The 24616-nt window shown below is 41.6% G+C and overlaps 1 protein-coding gene across 4 annotated transcripts; it reads left to right on the plus strand.

Moving 5' to 3' along the window:
• The first annotated feature begins 853 nt into the window (after positions 1–853).
• ZNF488 (zinc finger protein 488) lies at positions 854–24470 on the plus strand. 4 transcript variants are annotated; one of them, XM_038141124.1, is made up of 5 exons: positions 4546–5951; positions 9437–9623; positions 11734–11956; positions 15849–16077; positions 18023–24470. In XM_038141124.1, exons 2-5 carry the CDS (start codon positions 9601–9603, stop codon positions 19201–19203), a joined length of 1656 nt encoding a protein of 551 aa, XP_037997052.1. In that variant the 5' UTR covers positions 4546–5951; positions 9437–9600; the 3' UTR covers positions 19204–24470. The 4 variants fall into 4 exon arrangements, with proteins under 4 accessions (XP_037997051.1, XP_037997053.1, XP_037997054.1 ...); XM_038141123.1 differs by lacking the exons at positions 4546–5951; positions 9437–9623 and adding an exon at positions 854–1005; XM_038141125.1 differs by lacking the exons at positions 4546–5951; positions 9437–9623 and adding an exon at positions 1133–1262.
• The last annotated feature ends 146 nt before the right edge of the window (positions 24471–24616 follow it).

Raw genomic sequence — 24616 nt, forward strand, 5'->3', positions numbered from 1 at the left:
CTTGCGATATGAAGTGAAGTGGGAATTGTCCATCCCAGTTTCCTGACACATGCATCCCAAATCGGCCGATGTTTCCCAAGCAGTATTGAGAGATGTCGGCACCACACCCGTTCCTGGGCGGGCGGTACGATGCAGAGCTTCCACGGCGGCTGGGCAGCTACCAAACCCCCGCCCTCAACAATGCTGTTCGTTTGGCCCGAGCTAAATTTTAAAAGAGAACAGGAGCCCTTGAGTTCATCCTCTATAATCCTTGTATCACAGAACACAGTGAGAGTGGTTCGCTCTCATTATTGGTATAAGATTACTCTTCAAGTGCAGTGAAAATCCATCCTTTCAAAAGCATTACAGGGTTGACGTTTCTTTTCCTGATACAAGCCCATATTCAGATTACATGGACACTAATCAAATAACCCGGGTTATTTCATTTGTCAACATGTTCATAAAAATTTTCTACCAGGCGTTAAAGGCATTTATATGGAACGACATCTTTCAAAAGCAATGTCGCTAGTCCAGATTTAGGGTATATTTGATTATGACAAGACGTTTGATGGTTTTATTTTACATACCAGCTGTGCACAAATCGTTTCATACCTCAAAGTCCTAATTTTTATCCTGCGAGTATTTTCTACGAAGCAATAGTTTTCATTTTAAGCTGCTCTTGTCAATACCCGCAGCTCCTAGGAGAGCTTTCTATTCAAAAGCGTTGTCAGATGATCTAAAGGACAAGTGGGAAGGCGGCTTTGGAGATGGTTTTGTTTGGTTTATTTCGGCGTGCGTGTGTGCGGTTCCCCCCCCCCCCCCAACTTTAAAAGAAACTCCTCGGTTCATGGTACCGTTACAAGGGGGACTCCCGTCCACCTTGTGGCTCCCCGGCGCTGCTGCCCGCAGCCGCTGCGGGATGCCTTCTGCTCGGCGAGGGCTGCGGGCCCCCGCGGGCGGGGCGGCAGCGGGTCCCGGGGGAGGGGGACGCCTGGCTGGCGGCGGGGGTCGGGGGCAGGAGCTGCGGTAGGCGTTTCCCGGGGTCTGCTCTGGGCGGGGAGCCGCGGCGGGGGAGGAGGGTGCCGGCGTGCTGGGGCGGTGAGGCGGCGGGGGGCTGCGGCGCGGCTCTAGGGGGGCCGGGCGGCCCCGGCGGTGGGGTGAGCTGAGGTGAGAGCTCCGCGGGCACTTGTCCGCTGCGGGATCCTGGGAAAGGGAAGGGGCGCAGCGGGACCCCCGGCGCCGCGGATCCCCCGTCCGCGGGGAGCCTGCAGCGGGACCCCCAGGTGAGCGGGGCCGGGGCAGAGGGGCCGGGCGGGGGTCTCGGAGCGGCCGCTGCCCCTGCGGAGCGCGGCGAAGCGGCAGCGGCACCGTCCGTCCCGCCCGGCCGGGCTGCGCTCCCGGAGCCGCGGAGCGCTGCGCTGCCGGGGCCAGCGCGGGCCGGGCCGGGGCCTGCGCGGGGGTCCCCGAGCCGCCCCGGTGCTGCCGCCCGGCCAGGACCTGCCCGGGGACAGGGACAGGGGCTGGGCTGCCCCGGGGCCGGGAGTGGCCGGGGAACAGGTGAGGGCACTGAGGTGGCCTTTGCTGACTCGTGCCCAGCCCTGGCCGCGCCGCCTGCCGCTTCGGTGCGGCTGCGAGGGGCCCCGAGTAGAGGGCCCCGAGCGCCGGTGCCGACCCGGGGCTGCCGGGGGGCGATGCCGAGGCGGAGGGGGAGGCGGGTCCCCCTCGGCAGCCCCGCCGGCGGTCGCCCTTTTCCTCCCTCCCGGCTATCTTCTCTCTCCGAGAACTCTCGAGCATCAGTTGCTCTTTTTATTGGTTACAGCGCTCCTCATCCTTCCAACTTCGACAGGTGATCAGAGCATCGTGGCTGTTTTAGGTACTTACCTAGGGTCTAATTGCTTTTATGAAATTGATGAGATTTGTTTGGAATAGCTCACATTGTTATTCTCTGTTTGTATGTATTCCTTATATCATGGAAATCCATGTAGTAGAAATTTCTTAGTTAAGTTAGAAGCTGCTATTGCTATCACTTTAAAATGTAACACTGATCTTTAAATTTGCAAATCTTTACATTAAAAGGTTTCTGTAGGAATTCAGTCCGCTGAAAATGCTTGAAGCTTTGATGACTTTTTTTCTGAGAACTGCAGTTATTAGTTGAAAGAAATATCAATAGAAACTTGATGGAAGATCAGATTCTTTAATAGTTTTGTATTTTTAGTATAGTTGTTTTCAAATAAAAAGCAGTTGCAGTCATGCATGAAATTCAGAATTTAAAAATAAATTATGTCTCAGGAGTTTTCCCTTATTTTTGGCTTTTAAAAATGTAGCACTTGACAGCTTTTGTTACCATGTATTAAGTACAACTGGTACGAGAGAGAGGAATGGAGGAATTTATTTTGGCAAGACAGTGATTAAATTTATGTTTTTTAATGTATAAAACTACATCAAAACCTAAGCTGTTATTTGAGAACGCAATTCTTTTTTTTTTTTTATTCAACCATTTTCCAGTATTCCAAAGCAAATAAAGCTGCCTTATGGAACTCTACAGAGATATCATTTTATAGAGAAAGTAGTTTTGTAGCCATAGAAATACTAATGTAAAGTCAAAATATTTAGATCCTGTTAGCTGAATGTAATATAACCAGATGAGAAAGTACAAAAATAAATTATGTGTAAGAATTACAGAGTGTACCAAAGATTTTGCAAAAGAAATTAGTTGGCTAAATCCTAGTATTACAGATGGATATTTCCGTGTCTGTAATGCTGTGATTCTGTTAATATAATTTTCCTGCAGCACAGTCTTCTGTTGCCTGCAATTGCTATTGATAAACACCAGGTCAAAGAACAAAATATTTTGTTGGAAAACAAACTATTTTAGGTAAGACCTGGTTTAATTTACAAAATCACTTTCAATGAAAACGTTTCATTGTAGCAAAAAATAACTTATTTTTGTTGCTTCCCACGATTTCACCTTGCCTAGTGTCCTTCAGCTCTGTCACTTGCTCTTATTGGAGTTGACATAATGTAGTAAGTTTAGCACAAATGTAAGTCAGATTAATGTAAGTTGATGCCACTTAGTACTGTTGAAGAAATCTTCAGCATCAGCCATGTGGAAGTAACTGATCTTTGTTTAAAAATATTTCTTTTTAAATACAAATGATGAACCTTCAAAATCACAAAAAATAAACAGGTGTATGTATGGCTTAAACAGGTGTATGTATGGCTATATGTTCAGCTGTGAATGCATGTATGTGTATATATGTGTTTCCATCTTTATGTATGTGCTTACACACCACATGTATATGATTTTTTTGTCAGAAACATTTGAACAGATATTACTTTTTTTAAAAGCTGCCAGAATCAATAGCAGGACTCTTAAATAGAAGCATATCTTAATATATCTTTAAATTCAACCAGATAATGTAACTTTAAAGAATTTCTGTAAAAGAGACATCAATGTGAATTGTATGAAGAGCGAAGACTGTTTTCACAAGTTACACATTTTGGTTCAGTCTGTTTGTGTTTGGTTCAGCCTGTTTGTTTTTGATTCATGCTGTTTGTGTTCAGATCATGTTGTTTGGTTGGGTGTTGTTTCTCCATTTTCTGTGGCTACGTACAGGGAATGGTGGTTTTGTCTGCATGGATGCCTGGGTGAAGGAGCCAATGCACAGATCTGTATGAGAACAAATGTGTTAGCACGGATTACTGTGATCAGGGCTGCTGTTTATGTGAATCAAGGATTTTGCTGAAAGCAGGCACACACGTCTGTGTGACAAGTAACTTTCCTAGACTGTGTGATAGATGAATGGTTGCCTTCTTTGTTCCCCCTCTCATAGAATAACATTTGGTTTCTGTTCTTTTTGGATGTTCCTGTAAAATTCAAACTTTCCTGTGATGTTTCGGAGCATTATGTCAATTGCTGAATGGTGAGCAATGCCAGAGCAGCAGGTGCAAAACCAGGCCACGTCTCTGAGCTGACCACCAGCACAATTCAGGCCTGGGTATGAAATACTGTGAGCTCTGAACTGAAATGTATCCATACAGTGTATGGCATGTACAGCTGTATAAGCAGTTGAAATTACATATTCATAATATTCACAGTTTGATAATCCTCAGTCCTGGCTAAAAAATTAAAACATGCTCCCTTTATCCTACAGAAACCCAGTTTTTTCCTTCATCCCACAGAAACCCTCTTTTATCGGTTTTAGGCCTTGAAACCACAAGAGTGAAGTGTGGATAAATGCACTGCTTCAGTAAATAGAACAGCTGTAAGCCAGTGAAGAGTCAGCCCTTCACACAAAAAAAAAAAGTCTTTGGAAGCCAGTAGACTATGGAGCTGTAGTCATCTCCTCTTTATGCACAGGTGGATTGTCTGATTTATAAATGACTTGTACAGCCCAGTACCATCCAACAGGGTCCATTAGATCAGATGCAGTGCCAGATCATTCTGTCCTTGGGACTGACCCAGCTGGAAAGGAATATTGACATTTTATGCATCATGAGGCCAAATTTCTAGACTCAGTCTGTTTGAAGCACTAGGATTGCAGAAAATAAATGTACTTCATCCTTTCCAATGGATGCAGCATGGTATTACTGTTGCTCATTGTCCAGTTTGAAATATCAAGAGTTATCCCAGTGCCTGCACTGCATTTCTTGTAGTTAAGCACTGGAAGAGATGGAACAGAGACCTCAGTGGCCCTGTTCATGTTCTGCCAGATTCAAAACCTCCAGGTAAATCCAAGGAGGCTTCATGTAGAATCGTGCAGATATTGTTGCATCGCACAATCACACATCCTAACACAGGAGTATTAACCAGGCTTTCCAGCTGTGTGGGATAGCCCATTCCTTTCCTACCTACTACATTTCTGGCCATAGAAGAGAGTAGAAGTAGAAGTAGGGGTTCAATGTGGAAATTCCAAAAAACATAGGGAAGTTTGGTGCTGGGCTGCCATTTGAGAGCTAGTGGGGTGAGAGTATGTGACTCTGCTGGGTCTTGTTCAAATCTCAGTTATTTTCTCATCAAACCAAATTTGATGCTCAATCCCAGGCATTTTATTCCTGGACATTGGGTAAAGTCTGGAAATTGCATCCTTGTGGTGCTCTTGGAGACATGATGTGATCTTCATCTGCTTTGGAGAGGGAGGTCTGCATGTCTGTGTGGCAGCTACCATGCATCAGGAGAGAGGCAACTTCAACTTCCCCATTCTCAGAGAAAATAAGAAGAAACCTGAAATCTTTTCTTTTAGTTTCCACTTCCAAACGGTTCCTGTGTGCCACAAGACTTGTTGAAAGCAAATGTGGAGCTTGAGGTATTTGTTCATTTCCAAGCAGGGATTTTAGCTTTGTCTTCTTCATTATTCCCACAGAAGTTTGAGAGATTGTTCCTAATAAAAAGATTTGGCAGTTTCATGATTCACTAGGTATCCAGCCAAGATATAATGATGGTTCATCAAAAACTGTCAGCTTACATTGCATGTACTGGGGATTTCAGATGATGGAAGACAATCTGAAGACCACACAGCCTTAAAATAGTAAGAACTGGAGAACTGCTCCCTGCAGGTATTGGTATGATACAAAAACAAAGTCATGAGCACTCCATAAACTTGAAGTCTCTAATTCACAATAAAACCTCCATAAGGGCCCAGTTTCTAAAAGTTCAAACTAGACACCAAACTCCATGACCCGAGCTGCCTCCTGATCATTCCAGAGGAATCTAGGCAGTGAGTTTCCCTATTTCTACTCATTATTTTTAGGTACTTGTCAGGTGAGAGTTGTGCAGCTGCTGTACAGAGAAGTGTGAAGAAAGCAAGCTGGGGAAGCCTGGAATGCCAAGGGAAGACCATTTCCATGCATCAGGCTAGTTCAGTCTCGATTTTATTCCACTCCTTCAGATTCTGTTCATCTCTGCAGTCAACAAATTCCTCCTTGATGCATAGTTGTATTTCCTTCTACTTCTTTACAGATGCCTAGCTCAGGTAAGCACATCAGGCAAGCGTGACTGAATCATGCCAGGAGAACAGGGGATATGTTAGATGAGCATTGCATCAAGAGCTGTGAGGAACTGAGAAGAGAGGTACTCAAAATAGGGGCCAACTGTAGCCCTGGACTGCAAAAAAAAAAAGGTAAAAATTCCAGTCTCCACAGGTTTAATTATTGTTCTATCATTTACATCGTCAGTGCTAATTGGGCTGTTCTTAATGCATAGATGTGATGTGGCTCACTGGCAGGAAAGGGACCTCTGGCAAGGGCAAGAGGGACCTCTGACCTTCTGGCAAGAAGGTCAGCCACCTTCTTGCTTCTCTGCAGGATCACCACTGGGATCCACATTTGTGACCAGTAAAAATGGGAAGATGAAAGAGCATAATCAAAGCTCAGAAATCCAGGGTGTATTGTCTTATGTCCATCTCAAAGATGGGCAGGTTGCTAAACCTGAGACTCAGAAATGAGTGACATATGAGTAGTTTTTTCTTAAAATCCAGAGAAATTCTTGCCAAGGTAATCCAAGATCTTTGCATACTCTCCTAGGGGTGTAGTATCTGTCTGAGGGCTAGCAAACCAAACCCCCAGATGGCCTTCTTCATCCTAGAAAGGCTGGAATGGCAACACATGGCTGTATCTCCAAGTGTTTTTGTTCAATTTTCTTCATGTGTGTGGGGTTTGCAGCAGTGAAGGTGCAAAGAAATCATTTTGTGCTCAGAAAGACCTGACTTGTACCCAAGCTGAAGCACATAAACTCTGTCTTGCAGTAGCAGTGAGCTAAAAGAAATTACTTGTTTAGACTTTCCATGTTTTTAATGGAATTCTCAGCTTGTGATTGAATTTAGGAAACAGGATTTAGTTTCAGGATTTATTCCATGGGTTCTGGGATTATTTTTTAAAGCAAGAATTCTCCATTCTTTTATTTCATTCCCTGCCAGTTTCCTTCAGTTTTAGTTTTGATTTTTCTCCTTTGCAGTTCACAACTTAAATAATGGCAAAGAAAACCTGGCATAGAAGAAAAGTAATTGTATAAAACCCAAGAATAGATTTTCTCACTTTTCTTTTTTGTATTCCCTTGAAATTTCCTTAATGTGTAAAGAATCCTCAGTTCCTTATAACAACAGAAAATAATAAATGCTGCAGACAGAACCACTCTGTCTGCATCAGCTCAATTCCTTTATTATCTGTAGTTTATTGTGCATGACACTGCACGTCTGATCATGGATTCCTCAGACCGACAGACCTGCTATTGAAATCAAAGGCAGTTTTGGCAGTGGCCACAGGACTGCACTCGCACAGTCACAGGTTATGTGCTTCAGGGAAAATGCCATCACACTTTGGAGCAGAAAGGAGTAAGCTAAAAGGTGAAGGAAATGATGGCTCCCGTATTTAATATTTCTGTTTCTTTTTTTGCTTTTGGTTTTGTTGACGTGGGAAATGCAGAGCTATAGTGTTTACAGTAACCCCTGCTCTGGAGAAAGTCTGAGTAGATACAGAAATGCTTGGGAAGACTGTGGGGTGATGCTTTCCAGGATCAAATACTTTCAATTGTTTCTAAGAGTATCTTCTGTGCCATTTTTTTTCCAGCTAGGATATTTGCTTTGAAAGTGATGTAACTATATGCAAATTAATCTACAGTATCTACAGTTAAAATGGAAGTAAAGGTGAAATAGAAGTAGTTATTCACAATTTTTAAAATCAAATTAATTTTAAATAAACAGTTTTTATTACCTGCTTCTGTTTTTGATTGTGAAGAGCTGAACTTGCTAAATAAGTTCTGGCTGAAACGGGTCCCCTCTTGCAAATGTGATTAATTTGTTTCCTTCCCACTTGCATAGTTGATCATAATACTAAGCAAGGCTACCGGTGCCTTTAGGGCCACTAAGAAGCTCCAAACGATGCCACAGTTCAATGTGGTTACTGTGGCAAGGAGAATCAGGTCAAGTCCTCTGAAAATAGGATTCAGGGGAGTCCTTGCTCAACTCAGTGCTTCTACATTTGGGAATTTCCAGACATTTCTTAGGAGAGCTTGCAGTGACATCTGAAGGCCATGCAGTAGAAAACCAGAGATCTGAAAATTCCTTTCTTTTCCTCTCTGGTAATATGTTTTTCTCATGAGGTACAGGAGCTATGTAGACATATTTCAGGAAGGTAGAAGTTGTAACCCTAATTAGTTGATGGGATGCTATACAAGTGCTAGGACGTGGGGAGAGACTAGGAGAAGGCTATCTTTAGAGTTCCAGCTTGGAAGAACACTCAGGAAACCAAAAGTTGACTAGCAATTTGTGTGCTGCTCTGGAGGCGAGCAGGCTGGGAACATTTGCTGCAAGCATCATCTGTTTCATGTGCTTTTTGATGGAACATCCAGAACTGCATAATCCATTGGGAGTTGCCTGCCCATAGGTCCTTGTTCTTTGACAGATCTGTCACACTTCTCAGAAATCAAGATGCAAAATCCATCACTCAGGGACATGGTATATGTGTATCGGATACTGTCTGGGGGATGAAGAGCCCATTAAACAGCAAGTCCCTAAACTCATCCATATGAAGAACTCACATCTGTGACAGATAGAATATGGTGATTAAAGGTGATCTGAGTCTAATGTGCTACTAAAGCACTATAAATATTCATTTTATTTCAGCCTCTCAGAGATGTCTGTGGGTGATTCCAGAGGGATAGGAACTGCTCATGCAGAACCTGAGTGCGAACAGCAAGATCATATTGTGTGGGGGGGATCCTGGGAAGCAATGGCACTCCCAGCACTGGCAGTTTGAGGCAAGCATATCATTGCCTGCATGATGTGGAGCTGAAGATCTGACCTTCACAATGAAGCCTGTGGTAGAGTTCTGTAAACTTCGCTACATAGTAGAAGAAGAGTGAATGAAGTCATATATACAACAGCTAGTGAATCTGTAAGAAATGAAGGCACAGCAAATTTATTGCTTATTAAAGGAGGTAGCCAAAATGTGGAGATCAATGGCATTAAGACAGGAGTAATCAGTTGGGTGAAGTCGTGGGGAATTCTCTGTTATGAGAATTTTCTCTCTTCTTCACTCACTGGGAAGAATGTGAGTGATTTACCTACTTCAGCCTGTCAAATTAAAATGTCAGGCATTCTAGTATACCTTCTCAATTTCTCATTATGACTCCATTTGCAAGTCCTTAATGAATTTTCTTTGACTATGAAGACTGTTGGCAAAAGTGTGCAATTTGTGTGGAAACCAGATTTTATAATTAAACAAGAGCTCAAGTACTGGTTTCATGGTTTGGTGTAGAATTCTCATTCAGGCTCAAGTCTGAAGTTCCTGAAAACTTAAGGGAGGTTTTATTAAAAAAACTCTAAGCATCTTGACTGTGGATAAAATTTTGGCTTTAGATTATAAGAAGATGAAAAACATATAGAGGTTCAAACTGAGGAAGTAAATCAGTTGAAATTTTTCCTCTCAAGTCATGTCTCAAGCTTCAGTCTTTACTTTTTAGGAAGTCAGTATTTCAGTTCTCTGTGGTAAGGGCAGCAGCTACCAGAAAACTCCCTACCACCCCTCACCTGTGCAGGGGGCAGGTCTTGTTGCAGTACTGCCCTGGATGAATCTGCACTTTGGAATGGAGACCCCTGGAAGAGGGCAGGTTGGAAAACCCCCAGGATGCAGCACATCCCTTTGCAGAGGTAACAAGATTTGAAAGCAGTACAGTCATGTTTGCTCACTGTTATCCCTCAGCTGATGAGCTTGGCTTAGTAACAGAAGCTGAAATCTTGTGAATGCAGAGGGAAGAGCTTTCTCATGCTATTTGAAGACTGTAGAAAAAGATTCACCCTTTTTCTTCTAATGATGTTGCAGAGTATCCCGACTCTCCACTCTAAGTACCAGCAGCACATCTTCAGCCAACACTATAAAAAGCCAACACTGTAGATTTAAATGACTCCCCTTACCTGACATAACCCTGACCAGACCCTATCAAACCCAGTAGCTGAGAAGGCACACAAGCTGCTGTTTGAGCAGAGGGTGGCAGAGAGAATGACTTCGGAGAGAAACGATTCCTGCCTGACAGGGTGCTCAGAACCTGAGGCCGTACAATGCACGGAGAGCTGCAGAGGTGGGGCATGTCCTGCTTCGCTTGCTCACGGGACACTGTGTTATGCTGAGATGTGACACTAGATGGTGCATTCGCCACGTGATTGGAAAAGATGGATCTTCCCAGTGCCTTTGCATGGGTGACGGTCACTGTCCCATCTGCTGAGTAATCACAGTACATCCTTCTCACAGCTTTTCACAAAAGTGACCCTTCCACGCAAGAGTCAGATTCTGTGCTCCCACAGCTGCCAGGGTGACACTTTGAGACTTTGGCACTTAGGCATGTAGGTTTGGGGGATTTTTTGTCTGATCACATACTAAGTTAACAAGTAATTTAGAAACAAGCAAACTTTAATGTCATATTGAGTACAAGGTATGCTTGAGGTTGGGTAGAGTGTATCTGTTATCCCACTCATTGCCTTGGTTCTCTGGTTTAGGCCTTCATGCTTTTGATGTTTACTACATACTGAATGTCTGACCATGTATTTTAATATTTTTAGGGTAGGGTTTTAGACCTTGCCTACAAGGAATAAATTATACTGAATTAACTACACTGATTTAGAAACTGATTTAGTTAAATCAGTGCAACTCTCCTGAGCACTTTATACCACTTCAGTTTAAGTCATGAGTCAGTGAGTAACAAATCAATTCTGTTGGCAGAGACTGAGAAAGATTAGACTAGATCTTCAGCCCTTCTATCTCAGTATTTATTAGGCTAAGGCCTCTTCAGGGCTTGTTGCTGTTCTCTTTAATTTTCCCTGCCTAATGGACCTGATCCAGCTCTTGATGGCGTAAATGAGGGGTTTTCCATGACCTCCAGCTGGGAGCTGGAGATGGCAATATCTTTATTAGAAACCCAGAGAGGCTTAGAATGACAAATAACTCAAGCCTGTCTTCTCCTCGCTGCATACTGAGTTCTCACATTGTGGCTCATACTGCAGAAGTTGCATCTGCAATGACAAATATATTATTCTACATTCAGGGCTGGAAAATTTATCCTCTAAAGACAGAAATCTCTACTAACAATGTGCTAGGAGTATCACTATGCAAAGAGTCATAATCTGCTTTGATTTTCTCAATAACGGCTGACAACATATACTTTGAGGCAGGATGAAAATAATTATTTTCAGGAATTTCCCCAAATTTTGTGCATTCTGGTTGGATAGGCTCAGCACTCACATTATTCCTAGTTTTGTAGCAGCTTAACCTGAAACTAGACTGATATTGCACTCAAGCAAAAAAAAAGTACAGCTTTTTCAAAATGTGTTTCAAAAAGTCTTGTTTTATTTTGTTGCTGTTCTCCTTCTTTACCTTTCTTCACACTTCTACAAACTGTTAATAGTAAGAAGGATATCTGAGAATATGCTTAAGAATATGCTGAGTTCTACTCACTGAAAATTTTGCTTATTCTTCCCAAATCTTCTTACTCCTGTCTGTAGAGAGCAGTGGTTGAACTCTTGGACTGTCTGCCTATTCCAGGAAGAGTAATTCACTTGTTTACAAACCTAAGACTTTGGTTTAGTGCAAAGTAATCTTTCTCATTCTGAACTGGATGTTAATAAAGCTGTGAACTCTGTAACGAACAATGTCCTGGCATACTCTTACAATTCACCTACAGATCCTGGAAATCTTCATATTTCAAGTAGTGATGCCACCTTCTACTTCCATCTCTTTGCCAAATGTGATTTCTTGTGTTTTTTACAGGTTTATAATGGAACTTACATCTTTGCCTAAATTTCTCTGGACAAGTGACAACAAGCTTCTGCATCACCATTTTCCAGACATACTGGCTACTGTTCATACCACACAAGACATCCCTGAAGAAGTTGTTTTTGGACCATGCATGCTCCAGAACACCCTGCTGGACACTGTAGCTTTCATTGCTCTCAAGTGCTCTGACAGACGGAACATCCACTATGTATTTAAGGTATGAGAAAAATATGAGTGTTTAATGTTAGACCTATCAAAAAGAGGTACACCATCCCTGAGAAGGTAACTTTGCAAGGGGTAGGTTTTTTTCATTTGTTCAGCACAAGTAACAGCTCCTTCAAAGAGAAAGGGCCAGTGCATTTCTGATTTATGAGCTGTAGAGTGGAAGGACCTAAGGAAAACTCTGTCCTTTGCAGGAAGAATACAAAGTCCCACTTCTATACTGATGATTGATGACCTGCTTCAGATCTGACTTGCAATAGGAAGGAAGAGAGACAAATAGTTCATTAACCTCTAGTTCAGCTTTTTTCAGGACAAAGGAGGTTTATCAGGAGGTGTGACAGCCTTGTGAGAACAGAGGGGGAAGACTGTGGCATTGCACTGATTCATGCAGGTGGCACCATTCACAGCATTTATTTACAGATCTAGGCAGCTTCTGCCCCAGTGTGTTCAGTTATCCTTAAAAGTGAAACCACAATGGCAGTCAGGCAACCAGCCCACACACACTTTGGGCAGCCACAACTTAATGGCTATTAGTACGTGGACTTCCTAAAGTACCTTAGATCTGTATGTCTGTGTTACAGCTACATTTTTCAATCACTGCAGGGGAGGCAGAAACCTCAGGATTGTAATGGACTGTAAACTCTCAAGCTCTAGTTCCCCAAATTTTTTTTGTTTCATAGCCGCTGTTTATCATGCTGACCACTTACCCTGGCTTTCTGGGTCTTAGAGTGCTTTTCAGTCACTGCTGGTCTAGATGAAGACAGGGAGATGTTTTACAGTGTGAGGAAAGCATATTTCCCGTATTCTATGGCATGGATGGATTTGGGACAGATCCAGGTTTGCCTAAGATTCCTGTGCCCTGGAGGAGAGAAATCCCAAGGCATATGTGTAATATGGAAGATACAGTTATTGGGAGATAACCTGTTCTACACTTCTGCTTTAAACAAAATAAGAGAGAGAAGAAGAGGCTTCAGGGTTTATCTGACTGTTTTGAGTCTCTGGCATAAGTTTTCTTACTTGGACAGTGTTATTAGGACTCCAGGAGACCAACAAACTCTTTGCAGAGAGACTTGCCCTGAAATAAGGCTTTATTTTTGGAATATTTCTGTATTTCTCCTGGGAGTTTTGAATTACTGTAGAGAGAGCCTCAAAGGTTTTCTACATTGGAAGAGCCCTCTAGAGGGATGGATTTAGTGTTTTTCTACACTTGAGCTAAGTAATTGCTATGCAGCAATGAAATTGGATGCCTAAGTTGGCTCAGATCTCTGTCTTTTGGCAGTAAATACATGAAATTCTGTGCAAGTAGCTGTTTCAGATGCAATTGGTAGTCCCATATCCTGTGAACTACTCATAATTAAAAGTAAACCTCCCAGAAATCAGGAACTACCATTAGGCTCCTAACTGTGTGTAGTAATTAATTAAAAATTCAATCATGATGCTATGTTGTCATCATGGCACTGAAGTGCAAAACAAGAAATAGGTTTTGCTCTGCTGGGTGTAGTACAAACAGAATACACATGGCAATGAATTGGCCAGGTGGATTCATTGCAACTGTGGTTTCTGTTCATCAGCACTCCTGCAAGACTTTGGGGTATGTTATTTCTAACAAGGGCTTCATCATCTTGGGCTTTTTTGTTTAGACCAAATGAGAACTTCATAATCTTTTTTCCCTCATTTTCTTGGAGACCTTAATTTGAGCTCCTTGGCTCAGTTTGTACCCTTGGGCAAAGAAGATGCCTTGGCAGCCATTGTCACAGGTAGCTCTTTCCAGTTGATTCCTCTTCCCCTCACAGCTTCTTGGGGGTTTCAAGGAAAAGCCTTATTTTCTGTCTCCTCTTCCAGCATCTCCCAAGGAAGCCACATTCCTCCACAGCCCAGATCTGGCTGAGATGCTGGGCTATGAAGGCCTTACCTCATATATGGGTGCAAAGGGTCCATCTGGGGGATTGACACCTCCAGGAGAGGCTGGATTTGCTGGGTTTAAAGTGTCTCTAAACACATGGGAAAAATAAAGCTGGTTAATGATTCTAGTTGGCAGCACCCAGATCTTATCTTACATCTGGTACTCCTCCTCACCTTCTTGAAGCTGACTGTGCTCTTTTCCTGGAGTGCTGGTGGAGCTGTGCTCCCTTTGACTTTGCTTAGAGCACTGGGTGGCTGCTCGGTATTTCTGAAACACAGCAACTAAAATATGACAGCCTCTGTCAGAGCTGTTAGTTACAGCCACTGTGTGTGGGTGGGTGTTCCTGGGTTGCTGTCAGGCACTTGTATTTCTCAATCATTGTTAATTACCATGGCATTTAGAGAGAACCAGTTTCAGGGCATGCTAATTTATTTTCTCTCTTACACTAAGTAACTCTCATCCTAATGGTCTCTTAATGTTTCATTCTTGTATCCAAGCTACTGATGTGATCAAACTTTTCACCGTAGGTAATAGTCAGTTAAAACCAGAGAAATAATTAGCCAAAATATTGTTTCTGGTACCAAGCACCAAAGAATGGCTGCCCTGCAATTAGTGGAAAACAAAGAGCTATACATTGCTTGGGGTGAAATTTAGATCATACTTGTCATTAGACATTTTTCATTTGCAAACTTCTTCCTTTCTAAACAATGACTTAGTGCTTCAAAAATTAGTTTTTATGCATATAAATATTGTCTTTGATCACCCTGTGTTTTAACCTTCAAGCTATGAAAGTTATTCCCTTTCAAGTGTTGCAGACCTGCTGTGGTAAACACCAAGGAAAAACCTATAAAGAAATAAACCATTCCCTATTCAGTGTAATAAAGTAACTAAGATTGGTGTCACACACTGCGTGAGGAAGACAATGCCAAATCTTTTGTACTTACATTATTTACCTGTCAACCTGTGACTAAATGACTCAGGAGTCCTGTGGAGTAAAAATTATATGTGATTTAGGACTATGCTGTAATATACACACAGAATAGAAATTTAATTTAAGCAATATACTTAATATTACTTTTTCAGCTTTTTAGTGCCTGACCTTACAACCTGAGAAATGTTTTTAAACTTAATTTGTTTGGTACATCTTCATGCACACAAACTGAAAGCAATTCAACCCCTTGCAACTCCCAGAAATTATTTAACAAAAAATATTGATCTGATGAGGTTTATCTGTTTATATACCTTGAAATTAATTTAATTAATCTAGCAAAGGTAAAATATAATTTTCTTTCTGAAAAAAAGGAAAGAGATCATATAAATGCTTCTTAGTTGTATATATTAAAATCTGTATTTTATGTAATCTAGCCAAACATATATGTAGATGTTTACTTGGGGTATTGAATCAAATAACCATGACTTTTCTTACACCCACTGATCCATATCCTCTTATGTCACTGAAAAACTCCACATGCAACTGTCCTGAGTGTATGTTCATTCCCAGTTTCACCCTACACTGATCCAGGGGGCTGCACATCTCTCAGTCCCCAAGTCACAGCACTGGCACATCTCCTGACTCATATCCCATTTTCATATCCCAAGGATTGAGACCCCTTCTTAGAGAGGATCACACCTCCTGTACCTCTGTGATCCTGGAACAGTCCCATGGGATGGTCTGCACCGGACATGGCAAGAGACTGACCAACACAGCAGGCCTGGCTTTGCCACGGGAGGTTACACATGATCATCAGTGTCTCCTCCTCCCTGCCACACAGCTGTATTCCCAGAGCTCTCAGCCCCCACACGGGGGAAGCCTTCTCCCTGGGATGCCTTTGGATTTGGTGACACTGGCAGATGTGTTGGGCTCACAGCTTTGTCATAAGTGCTCAGTTCAAGGCAGAAACCAGGCTTTGTTCTTGGATTGGATGAAAATCTTGCTTTGAGGCTCGAGACCTGTAGCTTCCCTTCTTTGTGTCCTGTCTCACAGGTGGATGTTACATCTGTGCACAGTCCCACAGGACTGCCTTGGATGAGACTCGTACAAGCAGCTGCCCATAGCAAGGAGCAGAACTTGGAAGCTTACTTAGAAAACAGTCAGTTATACTATCGCCCCACCAGGAAAATCAGCAAAAATGAGGAGCTGCTTGTCTGGTATGATGAGGAGCTTTCCAGCCTCTTGGGTTTCAATGAGATAAAGGCTCAGAGGCCCCAGAATGGTAAGTACTGAATTGCTGATTGCAGGGGTCACTGAGGACAGAAGGGAGTCTGCATCTTCTTTAGGATGTGGTTGTCTTGTAATAATACAAAACATGTGTAAATCCTTAGCTGATCTGCTAAGAGAAAATATCTTCTGCTTTGAGGTTTGAGCTGGAGGCACAGAGCAAGAGCCAATTTGCAGTTCTTAATGCATTCTCATTGGTACTTTCTAGCAGGGGATGGTGCACTAGGGATTCATGCTGAAATTCTTGAGCTATGCAATGGAAATCTATGCACTTCTATAACTTAGAACCCTAAAAGTCTAAAGTGTCAGCAGGAAATAGGCCTCTTGTAGCTCATTGACAAATCAGGTATAGGCTAGTGTTCAGCTTTAATCTTGTAAATGAGCAGATCTCTAAAAATACATACCAAACCTAACAGTATTGCATTCAGCACAGTCTGCCTATTTAGTGTTGGACACAGTGAAAATGAGGAAAAGAGCAAGCTTCAGTTTCTGAGATGTTGATGGAAATTCATTGCTCCAAAAGAAGTTGACCTGGAGGTTGTTACAAAACTAAAAATCCAGATTACAGAGACACCAAGCAAGTTAGTCAGGTCCAGACGAAGTCTGACTCCAGCTGTCATTTTTTCCAAATTTTGCCTAGTTAGACTGGACCAAAACCCTTTCTACATTCCCTTTAGTTGATTTAAACAAAGCTTATATAGATTGGTTAGTAAAGGTATAGGTTGGTAAAGATATGCATTAGCAAATTCATATGGTAATGTGCTTGTCTGTAAATTAGTATCAAATTAATTCAGACACATTCATAACAGGAACTGGCTAAATCCTTCCAGCTGGTTTCAGTGTATTCTGTTAGTTTCTGTGTAGACACACACTGCCAGCCCTTTGGATTTACCAGGGAAGAGTGTTACTTGCACAAGAAACATTTTATCTAGAAACAAGACTTCAAACTCATAGGTATAATGTTCCACCCATTTCGGCAGCTGTATTTTCTTATAAAAAGTTCAGCTTCTGTAGTTTGTAAAGTGATATAAGCTGTGCTGAGTCCCAAATTAGGAATTTTTAATTCTACCCAACCAATTTATGAACTTTCCTATGTATCTCAGGCCTCAGGTGCTGTCTGGCATCACTTGCATTGTAAAACCGCTGTGTGGTGAAATAACGTAACATGCATATGGTTTACAAGGGTTAAGATGTACCATATTTCTGTTTGCTGAATTTTGTACCATCTGTTCATGGGCAGTCCATCATCCCAATGAAGCAGAGGTGCAGTAGGTCTGGAGACCACAAAGAAAGAGTGTTCCTTATTCCTCCTGCCCATCACTGGCATTGTTTCAATTTGAACATCATTTTCTCTGCCATAGACATTTGTGCCTTAAGGCATATAACAGCTTGCCAAATGAGCATGAGTAAGGGCTTCAGGCATTAAGGTCAGATGATTTTTGAACAGTATTAAACTTCCAGAGTGTCCTAAAAATAGAGAGTCATGTAAAAATGTTTGAATCCTGGTCTAAAACTCATTATTGCTTGGATACATAGTATTTAACGTTCATCCTGAATGGAAGCCAGTGACTTAGTTAAGAAATGTAGACCCAAATCTGGGTTTAGATTTCAAATCTAAATGGTTTTATGTTGATCATGGTGTACTGGCCATTTCATGTACTTTTATGTAATATAATTACATTTTATGTAATAAAATTTAGGCTTGAGAGTCTAAATGGAATATTTCTGCCAGTAGCACGGAAACATGGAAGCAAATAAGAATGAATCATTTTGTATAGCAGGAAGGGACCTGATTCTGCCCTGGCATTAGTTTTACCATGTGTAACCTTGTGTGACACAAGAGGTCTTTCTGGTTTTTTATGTCAATAACAGGATCAGGATCTGCATCCACCCACGATTCCACCTTTGCCAAACTCATCACTTGTTGTCTGTTTCTGCAGAGTTGAGATGCCAAGAGTGCGACCGAGTCTTTAAATGTGAGCATTCCTATCTGTCCCATGTCCGCTTCCTCTGTGTCCCAGAGAAGAGCGCTCTGCTATGGAGAAACTTCCAGAACCCTAAAACTGAAAAGGGCAGCCTAGCTGAGCAGACCACAAATTTCCACAGTCTGGCAAGGGACTTGGAAGTCAAAATGGCAGCTTGGAAAGATGATGCACATGGTCTTATTGGAGAAAGGAGAGCAAAATCTGAAGAGGCTGAGAACAACAGGAGCAGGAAAACAGTGCTGTTGGAGAAAACCAATAACTTGACTGAGGAACGTAACTGTGGGGGCAAGGAAGAGCTTGGAGGAGAGCATGCATCGGCTGGTTCTTTCAGGAAGCTTAGTTCAGGGAGGCAGTCAGCCAGGAAGGATGCTTTAGAGCAGAAGCAGAGTGCTTTCACTGAGGTCAGGAGAATGAAAGAGAAGCTGAGGAATGAGAGACTGCAGGAGCCAGAGCAGGAGGATGGCACGGCCCCACTTGGTAAAGAGCAAGTGTCAAAAGAAGTGTTGCTGAACTCCTCTGGTAGTGCATTCTCCTTTGTTTGGCCCACCAGAGCTCGAGGAGAACAGAAGAGTGCTTTCAGCAAGCCCAGTAAGTGTGTAACAGAAAGAGCTGCAGTAAATTCTTCTCATCCCATAAGTGAGTCAACAAAGAGCCTGGGGGAGCTGTCTGGCTTCATTGCCACCGCAGACATCATGTGCTGCAGCAGTCTTCTCAATTCCAAGTTCTTTGTCAGTGATTTGTGTAATGCTCAGATGCTGCAGACAAGCATCACTCGGAGCAATGTTTTCCCATATACCTCAGAACCATGGCTCAAGCAAGCAGGAGGACAGTTACAAAACACCACCACCACTTCCTCCTCCTCTTCCTCCTCCTCCTCCTCCTCTTCCTTGACTCTTCTTCCCCCCACCTTCACATCCTTTGGAGTGGCTGCCCAGAACTGGTGTGCCAAATGCAACCTGTCCTTTCGCATGACATCTGATTTAGTCTTCCACATGCGGTCACATCACAAAAAAGAATATTCCTCAAGTGAATCCCAGTGCAAGAGGAGACGAGAGGAGAAGCTGACGTGTCCCATTTGCCATGAATACTTCCGAGAACGCCATCATTTATCCCGGCACATGACTTCTCATAATTAGAGCCATGCAGACAGATGTCACCAAGGGACCGGGCAGGTTGGATGAAGAAGGGAATGATAGTTCACTTAAATCCATTTCTTTTTGAGTTTACATTAATTTCTTTCAGGAAATCACTGTTTACAATTATTTTTAATAGATGCTTTGCAAAAAAAAAATTAAATGTTTACAAGAGTCTGAGTGGATTTTAAGTTTTGAAAACTCAACCTAGCCCTTGTCAACCTATTTTTGAGGAAATAAAATAGTGAAATGAATCCACATGCAGTGTTAATTTGCAGAGTAGGGACAAAATCATAGATTTGCAAACAGAGTTGTCTTTGCTCATATTTGATTTGCTGGTGTCTGTGCAGTACAATGTAAATACAGAAACAACAACCACCTCATTGAATGAGGAACCTTTAAGGATTAGAAAAATCAGAGCTTATATGTCAAAAGAAGATAAGTTACTATTTCTAGCAGCACTGGTGGACTCTTACTTCTTTATGTTAGCCGAATCAGCTCTCTTACCAAATTTTTAAGTTAAAAGCTGACATCTTATCATCTCCTTGGCTTTGAAAGGGACCTGAATTTAGGACTGTTTGAAATCTATGATTGTCAACAACTGACTGGCAGACTGCCAAAGAGGATGGAGCTTGTAAAGCAGAATATCCAACTTCTGTTCCAGGCTCTGCTGCTTTTGAAATGTCTTTTACACAGTGAAATCAGTGTGGGTCTGTATCAAAATGTGAGCTGTTGTCAAATATCCTAAGACCTGCGTTACCTTAGTAGGCATACAGATCTGATGGGAGTAAAGTTCAGCCTGCGGTTTTCAGGTTTTGGATATACCAAAGGAAACAGTTAGGGTGTCTGAGTTACAGTTAGCTACTGATAGATAGAATCTGCACACTTTAATTGTGGGTGGTAGGCTCTGTTCTGATAACTGCTTGAAGAGAAACACAAAATGATACAGGTGTACATGAATTGCACTATATTGAACCACCTTGTCTGTCCTCTGGTTTCTACATGGGCCAATTCCACCTTTTTTTTAAAAAAAGAAGTATATTCTTTCTCTTGCCTGTCCATGAGACATTTTTCTTTTGTCTACTTTTTTTTTTTGAGCTTTGCTGAGTCTCAGCAGTAAAATCATACTGCTTAGAGTGGGAGGAAACACTTTCTATTGTTACTGAAGCCTATCTAATTTGCCTGTCATTACTTTTTAAATCCATTTAGGGGCTTGATTTCGATAGTTTATGCCACTTTGTTCTTCAAGCAATCATTTCTCCTGCTCTTGTATAGTATTTTTTCAGGTTGTCTGATGTTTTTGTGGCCTGCCTTTGAACTCACCTGCTTCATCAAGGTCTACTATTCTCTTTCACTTAGAGAATGATCAGAAATTATTCATTTCCCAGCTGAGGGTAAAGGACATTTCAATATGCTCTGTATGTTCCACCACACTGATGATATACTCCAGTGGTTTTTGAATACTGGACAGAATTTTGAGTTACCATGATGATACCTTGCCTGATAATGCAAGTATCAGCAAGTAAATACATCTGAATGAAAAAGAGAGACTGACAGTGTTAGGCTGTCAGCTGGAACCAACATAACCCACTCACTGTCACCACTTGGGAGATTTCTGGAAGTCAGGAGATTGTATTCTTCCCAATATATTGCTGTTGAACATTAATACATGACTCTTTCCTATTAACAGAAACATTCTTCTTATTCCAGGCTTTATTTTTGAAACATAAGTGATAAAACTATTACATTATGCCTTTGAGTTCAGGAGACAGTTCTGGTTGGATTGTAACACAGCTTTTCAAGGTCAGTGGTGGAAGCTCTTTCACTTGAATCATTAAAACACAAAATGAACAAAGACTTCGAAACATGGAGCACAGGGAACAACCTTGCATTGAGTAGGGATGGTGTGGTTTCCTTGTAATCTTTCCATCTCTATTTTGTGCCCAATAACATTTGCTGTGTAAGGAATATATTTATGGCAAAGTTTAATGGGCCAAATTTCACTCCACCTGGGTGCCAGCCAGTTTACTGTGAAGTCAGTGTCCATAAAGTGTAATGAAGGACTCTGTGGTATAACTGCATTCATATGTGGTCAGGGTTATATTTCCCATTAGTAGTTTAGGCCAGATTGTGATCTCATTTATTCCAGTGAAAATCCAGAATAATTCCATGTTGCTACTCCCGATTTATATTAATTACTTTAAGATCAGCCTGGCCCAGTATAAATAAGACTAAAGATTTTTTGGTACAGTTACTGCAAAATGTTCTTTTCTGTACTTACTGAAAGATGCCATGTTTTCTTAACAGTTTTATGATTAGAAACCTAGCTTCAGATTTCTTCTGGAAAAAGACAGGACTAGCTGTATAATGCTCCCCAGTATTATTTTGGCACATCACTTCAACATTACCCTGCTCCAAATGCCTGTTTTTCCAGTGCACTACACCTGGTGTGTAATTTAGATCAGAATGAAACAGTACCAAATCTTACTGGTTACATGGTTTCACTGATTTTGTGTTGGACAAAGTGTAGAAAATCAACCATGGAAAAACAGATGCTGAGTCTCAAAACCTTCAAATAGCGTGTTAGACCTACAGCCTGAGAGTTCTTACCAGTAATCAAACTTCTTCACTTTGTTTATGGTATGAGGCTTGAGCAGGCAGCAAGGTTACAGGGAGAGATAGCTTCCCTTTATGTCATGGAGTTGTTTTCTTTGGGAAAAAAGAAAAGGTAAGAAGTCTTACTCAGTTTCCTTGTGGGCATATCTCAGCCACAGCAGTTTATATACTGTGATGCCAAGTAATGTAGGAATGCCTTCTGTGCACAGAGAGAGAATTATGAGGAGAAGGAGTTACGAAAAGTGGCAGAGCTGATTCAAAATGAAAAAATAAGGAGAGGTTTTTAATAAGCTTGATTTCTGGTACTTTCCTCACCTCCTCCAGCTCAGGGGCAGTGCACTGTGGTCCTGGTCTGTAAAGATTGAGGATTTCCATGGAAATCACACTGCAGGCAGTGTGTGCAGTGCTGTCCTTGTTTTTTGTAGGTGGCCATCAGCATAAAGATTGCATTAAAAAATTGCTTCTTATTCTGAGGTAAAGGGGTTTGTGAACTAAGACTTATTTAGACGCACAGCAAACCATACAGCCAAACAATATGACATCTTGTTGCCTGCTGCATCTGTGCTGGTATCAGTGCAAAGCCATCCAGATGCCAACAGAACCAGAACTTGATTCCCCATGTATAAACTAGCTCTTTGTGCAGGCACAGTGAAAGTCTTTTATGTGTCTCAAATTTAACTGAGTGTCTCATCTAAACTGGGTTACATAAACCAGGGGGCTTATCCAAAATTTTTGGAGATTTTATTTCTTTAAATGAAAATACTTATAATAAAACTGAGTGAACCAAATATTGAACAGGCAGAAGGAAGCCTAACGAGACAAAGAAAAACAAACTTCCTATAATTGAGTCATGCTGGAAGCTTATTTCCCCTTATGTCTAGAAGTCTGAAAATTTAAATTGGTGCAGATGAAATCCTGCTGGTAGGAAAGCACTACACTAGAACAGGGGGTTTGTGAAGAAATGAAGGACTACATTCTGTCCCTGTGAAATACTGTGATTTTTCAGCAGGGATCTCTGTCTTTTATTCAAGTAGAAATTCTAGAAAAAGGGGAAAATAATTTTGTTTTTAAAACAAGAGGAGACAATTTGCAGTGAGCCGACTGGTTCTCTTCCTGTCTTTGCTAGCAACTAACTTCTAATTTTGATCAAACAACTGTTTCTCATGACATGTGTTTCTGGATCAGTGATAAAGGATGCAACACAGGGCTGTCAAGCTTAGCTGTGCAGGCTGTGTTTTCTGCAATGGATAATGAGTTTACTGATAGGAAATGCCAGATTACCATATTTGTTCACTCACTGATCACTGATCCCTGAATTTTTTCTGATGAAGATGTATTTTTCCATCAAAATGACATTCAGATGTGGTTTGGAGAAATATATTTTTGCTTGTTTTTTATGAGGTAATTTTCCACTAATCAAGGCAGTCTGTATGTTTCCATGGATCTACAGGGCACTATCACAGCTTAGATTTCACTTTATACCCCTTGCTTGGCTTGGCTGGAGGGAGCTGGCAAAATAAAGAATGGGAATGATGGTCTAGCCCCGAAAATAAAAACTTTAATAATGAAAATAACAAATGTGGAGACTGCAGGTTACAGAGACTGGGACCAAAGACCTGTGGGCAGGGCAAACCAGGTGTAGGGGCAAAGGTCCAGTCATGAATGTGAACTTGGAACATGACCTTATTCAAACAAAGTCCTGAACCAACTGAGAGCAAGAAGCAGAAACTTGACCAAATACAGGGTAGTTCTGTTGGCATACCGGCTCCCAAGAACCCACAGTTCCCACTGTGACCTGACCAGGTGCTCCCTCAGTACATGGTTTGCCAAGCTCTGAGGTCAAAGCCCTCTGCAGATGCATCTGAGGTGAAAATCTCAGCTGGATGAGATCCCACAGGGATCACTGGAAATCACTGGACAAAGGCAGCACAAAAGAAATAAGAGCTGGCTGTCATTTCTTAGAGTTCTATGAATGCTGGAAAGAGAAAGAGGATACTGCTAGGTAGGCTGATACAATAACTCCTTTCTTCCTGCCATTAAAAGGAACATGATTAGGATTCATATTTGGGAAGTTATTCTAGGTGGGATGATAGGAAAATGGTGCTATAAACTGTAGAATGTCCATGTCACCTCTGGAACCAGATGAGAGAAGGGTGGCAGTTTCATCATGTTTCCTGTTGTGTTCTGGAAGAGCACTTCTGAAATTGCTTGCCCCTCCCTAAAAACCTTCTAACTTTCTCATTTAAACCACAAACCATGGACTTTGCATAACTAATTTGCATTTGTGCTTTTGTGATTTCCAGACCTTTCAATGCAGTGTAATTTTCTACACAATTACTGACTGTAGTTCTGTGAGGTCTAAACTCATTGAGATGAGCATAACTATGACATAGCAGTTTGTGAAGACAGGAAAAATTGCTTTTAACACACTGGCCTTTGTTAAGCCTGGCAGTTTCAATATTAATTAGCCATTACTATGAAATAGCAAATAATATTTTGTCAAGTAATAAAATTTCTCAAGGTTGCACAATCGTTTTCCACTGAAATCGATCACTTTAGGGAATTAACAACATTATTGATTTAAAATGGACTCATCAGCAACTGCATCTTCATTGTTTGTTTTTCCAACTGGATTCCAATTTCTAAACATATTTATTACACATATGTATTTCCCATATTACTGTGAGAAGAATTAATTTGCTATTTGTGCCCATATGCTAAAGGTTTTTGTCCTTGAATGAATGGCTAAAGTTTCTAAATATTTGGCTTAACAATTAATATTGTTTGTACATGACAGCAC

Source organism: Motacilla alba, chromosome 6, assembly GCF_015832195.1.
Source record: "Motacilla alba alba isolate MOTALB_02 chromosome 6, Motacilla_alba_V1.0_pri, whole genome shotgun sequence".
Classification (NCBI taxonomy): domain Eukaryota; kingdom Metazoa; phylum Chordata; class Aves; order Passeriformes; family Motacillidae; genus Motacilla; species Motacilla alba.

Excerpts from the sequence above, each read along its gene's own strand:
- ZNF488 (XM_038141123.1), top strand. The coding sequence starts at position 899 with ATGCCTTCTGCTCGGCGAGGGCTGCGGGCCCCCGCGGGCGGGGCGGCA. Across the intron at positions 1,006-11,733 it reads GGTCGGGGGCAGGAGCTGCG|GTTTATAATGGAACTTACAT; the intron begins GTAGGCGTTTCC and ends TGTTTTTTACAG. Across the intron at positions 16,078-18,022 it reads GGCTCAGAGGCCCCAGAATG|AGTTGAGATGCCAAGAGTGC; the intron begins GTAAGTACTGAA and ends CTGTTTCTGCAG.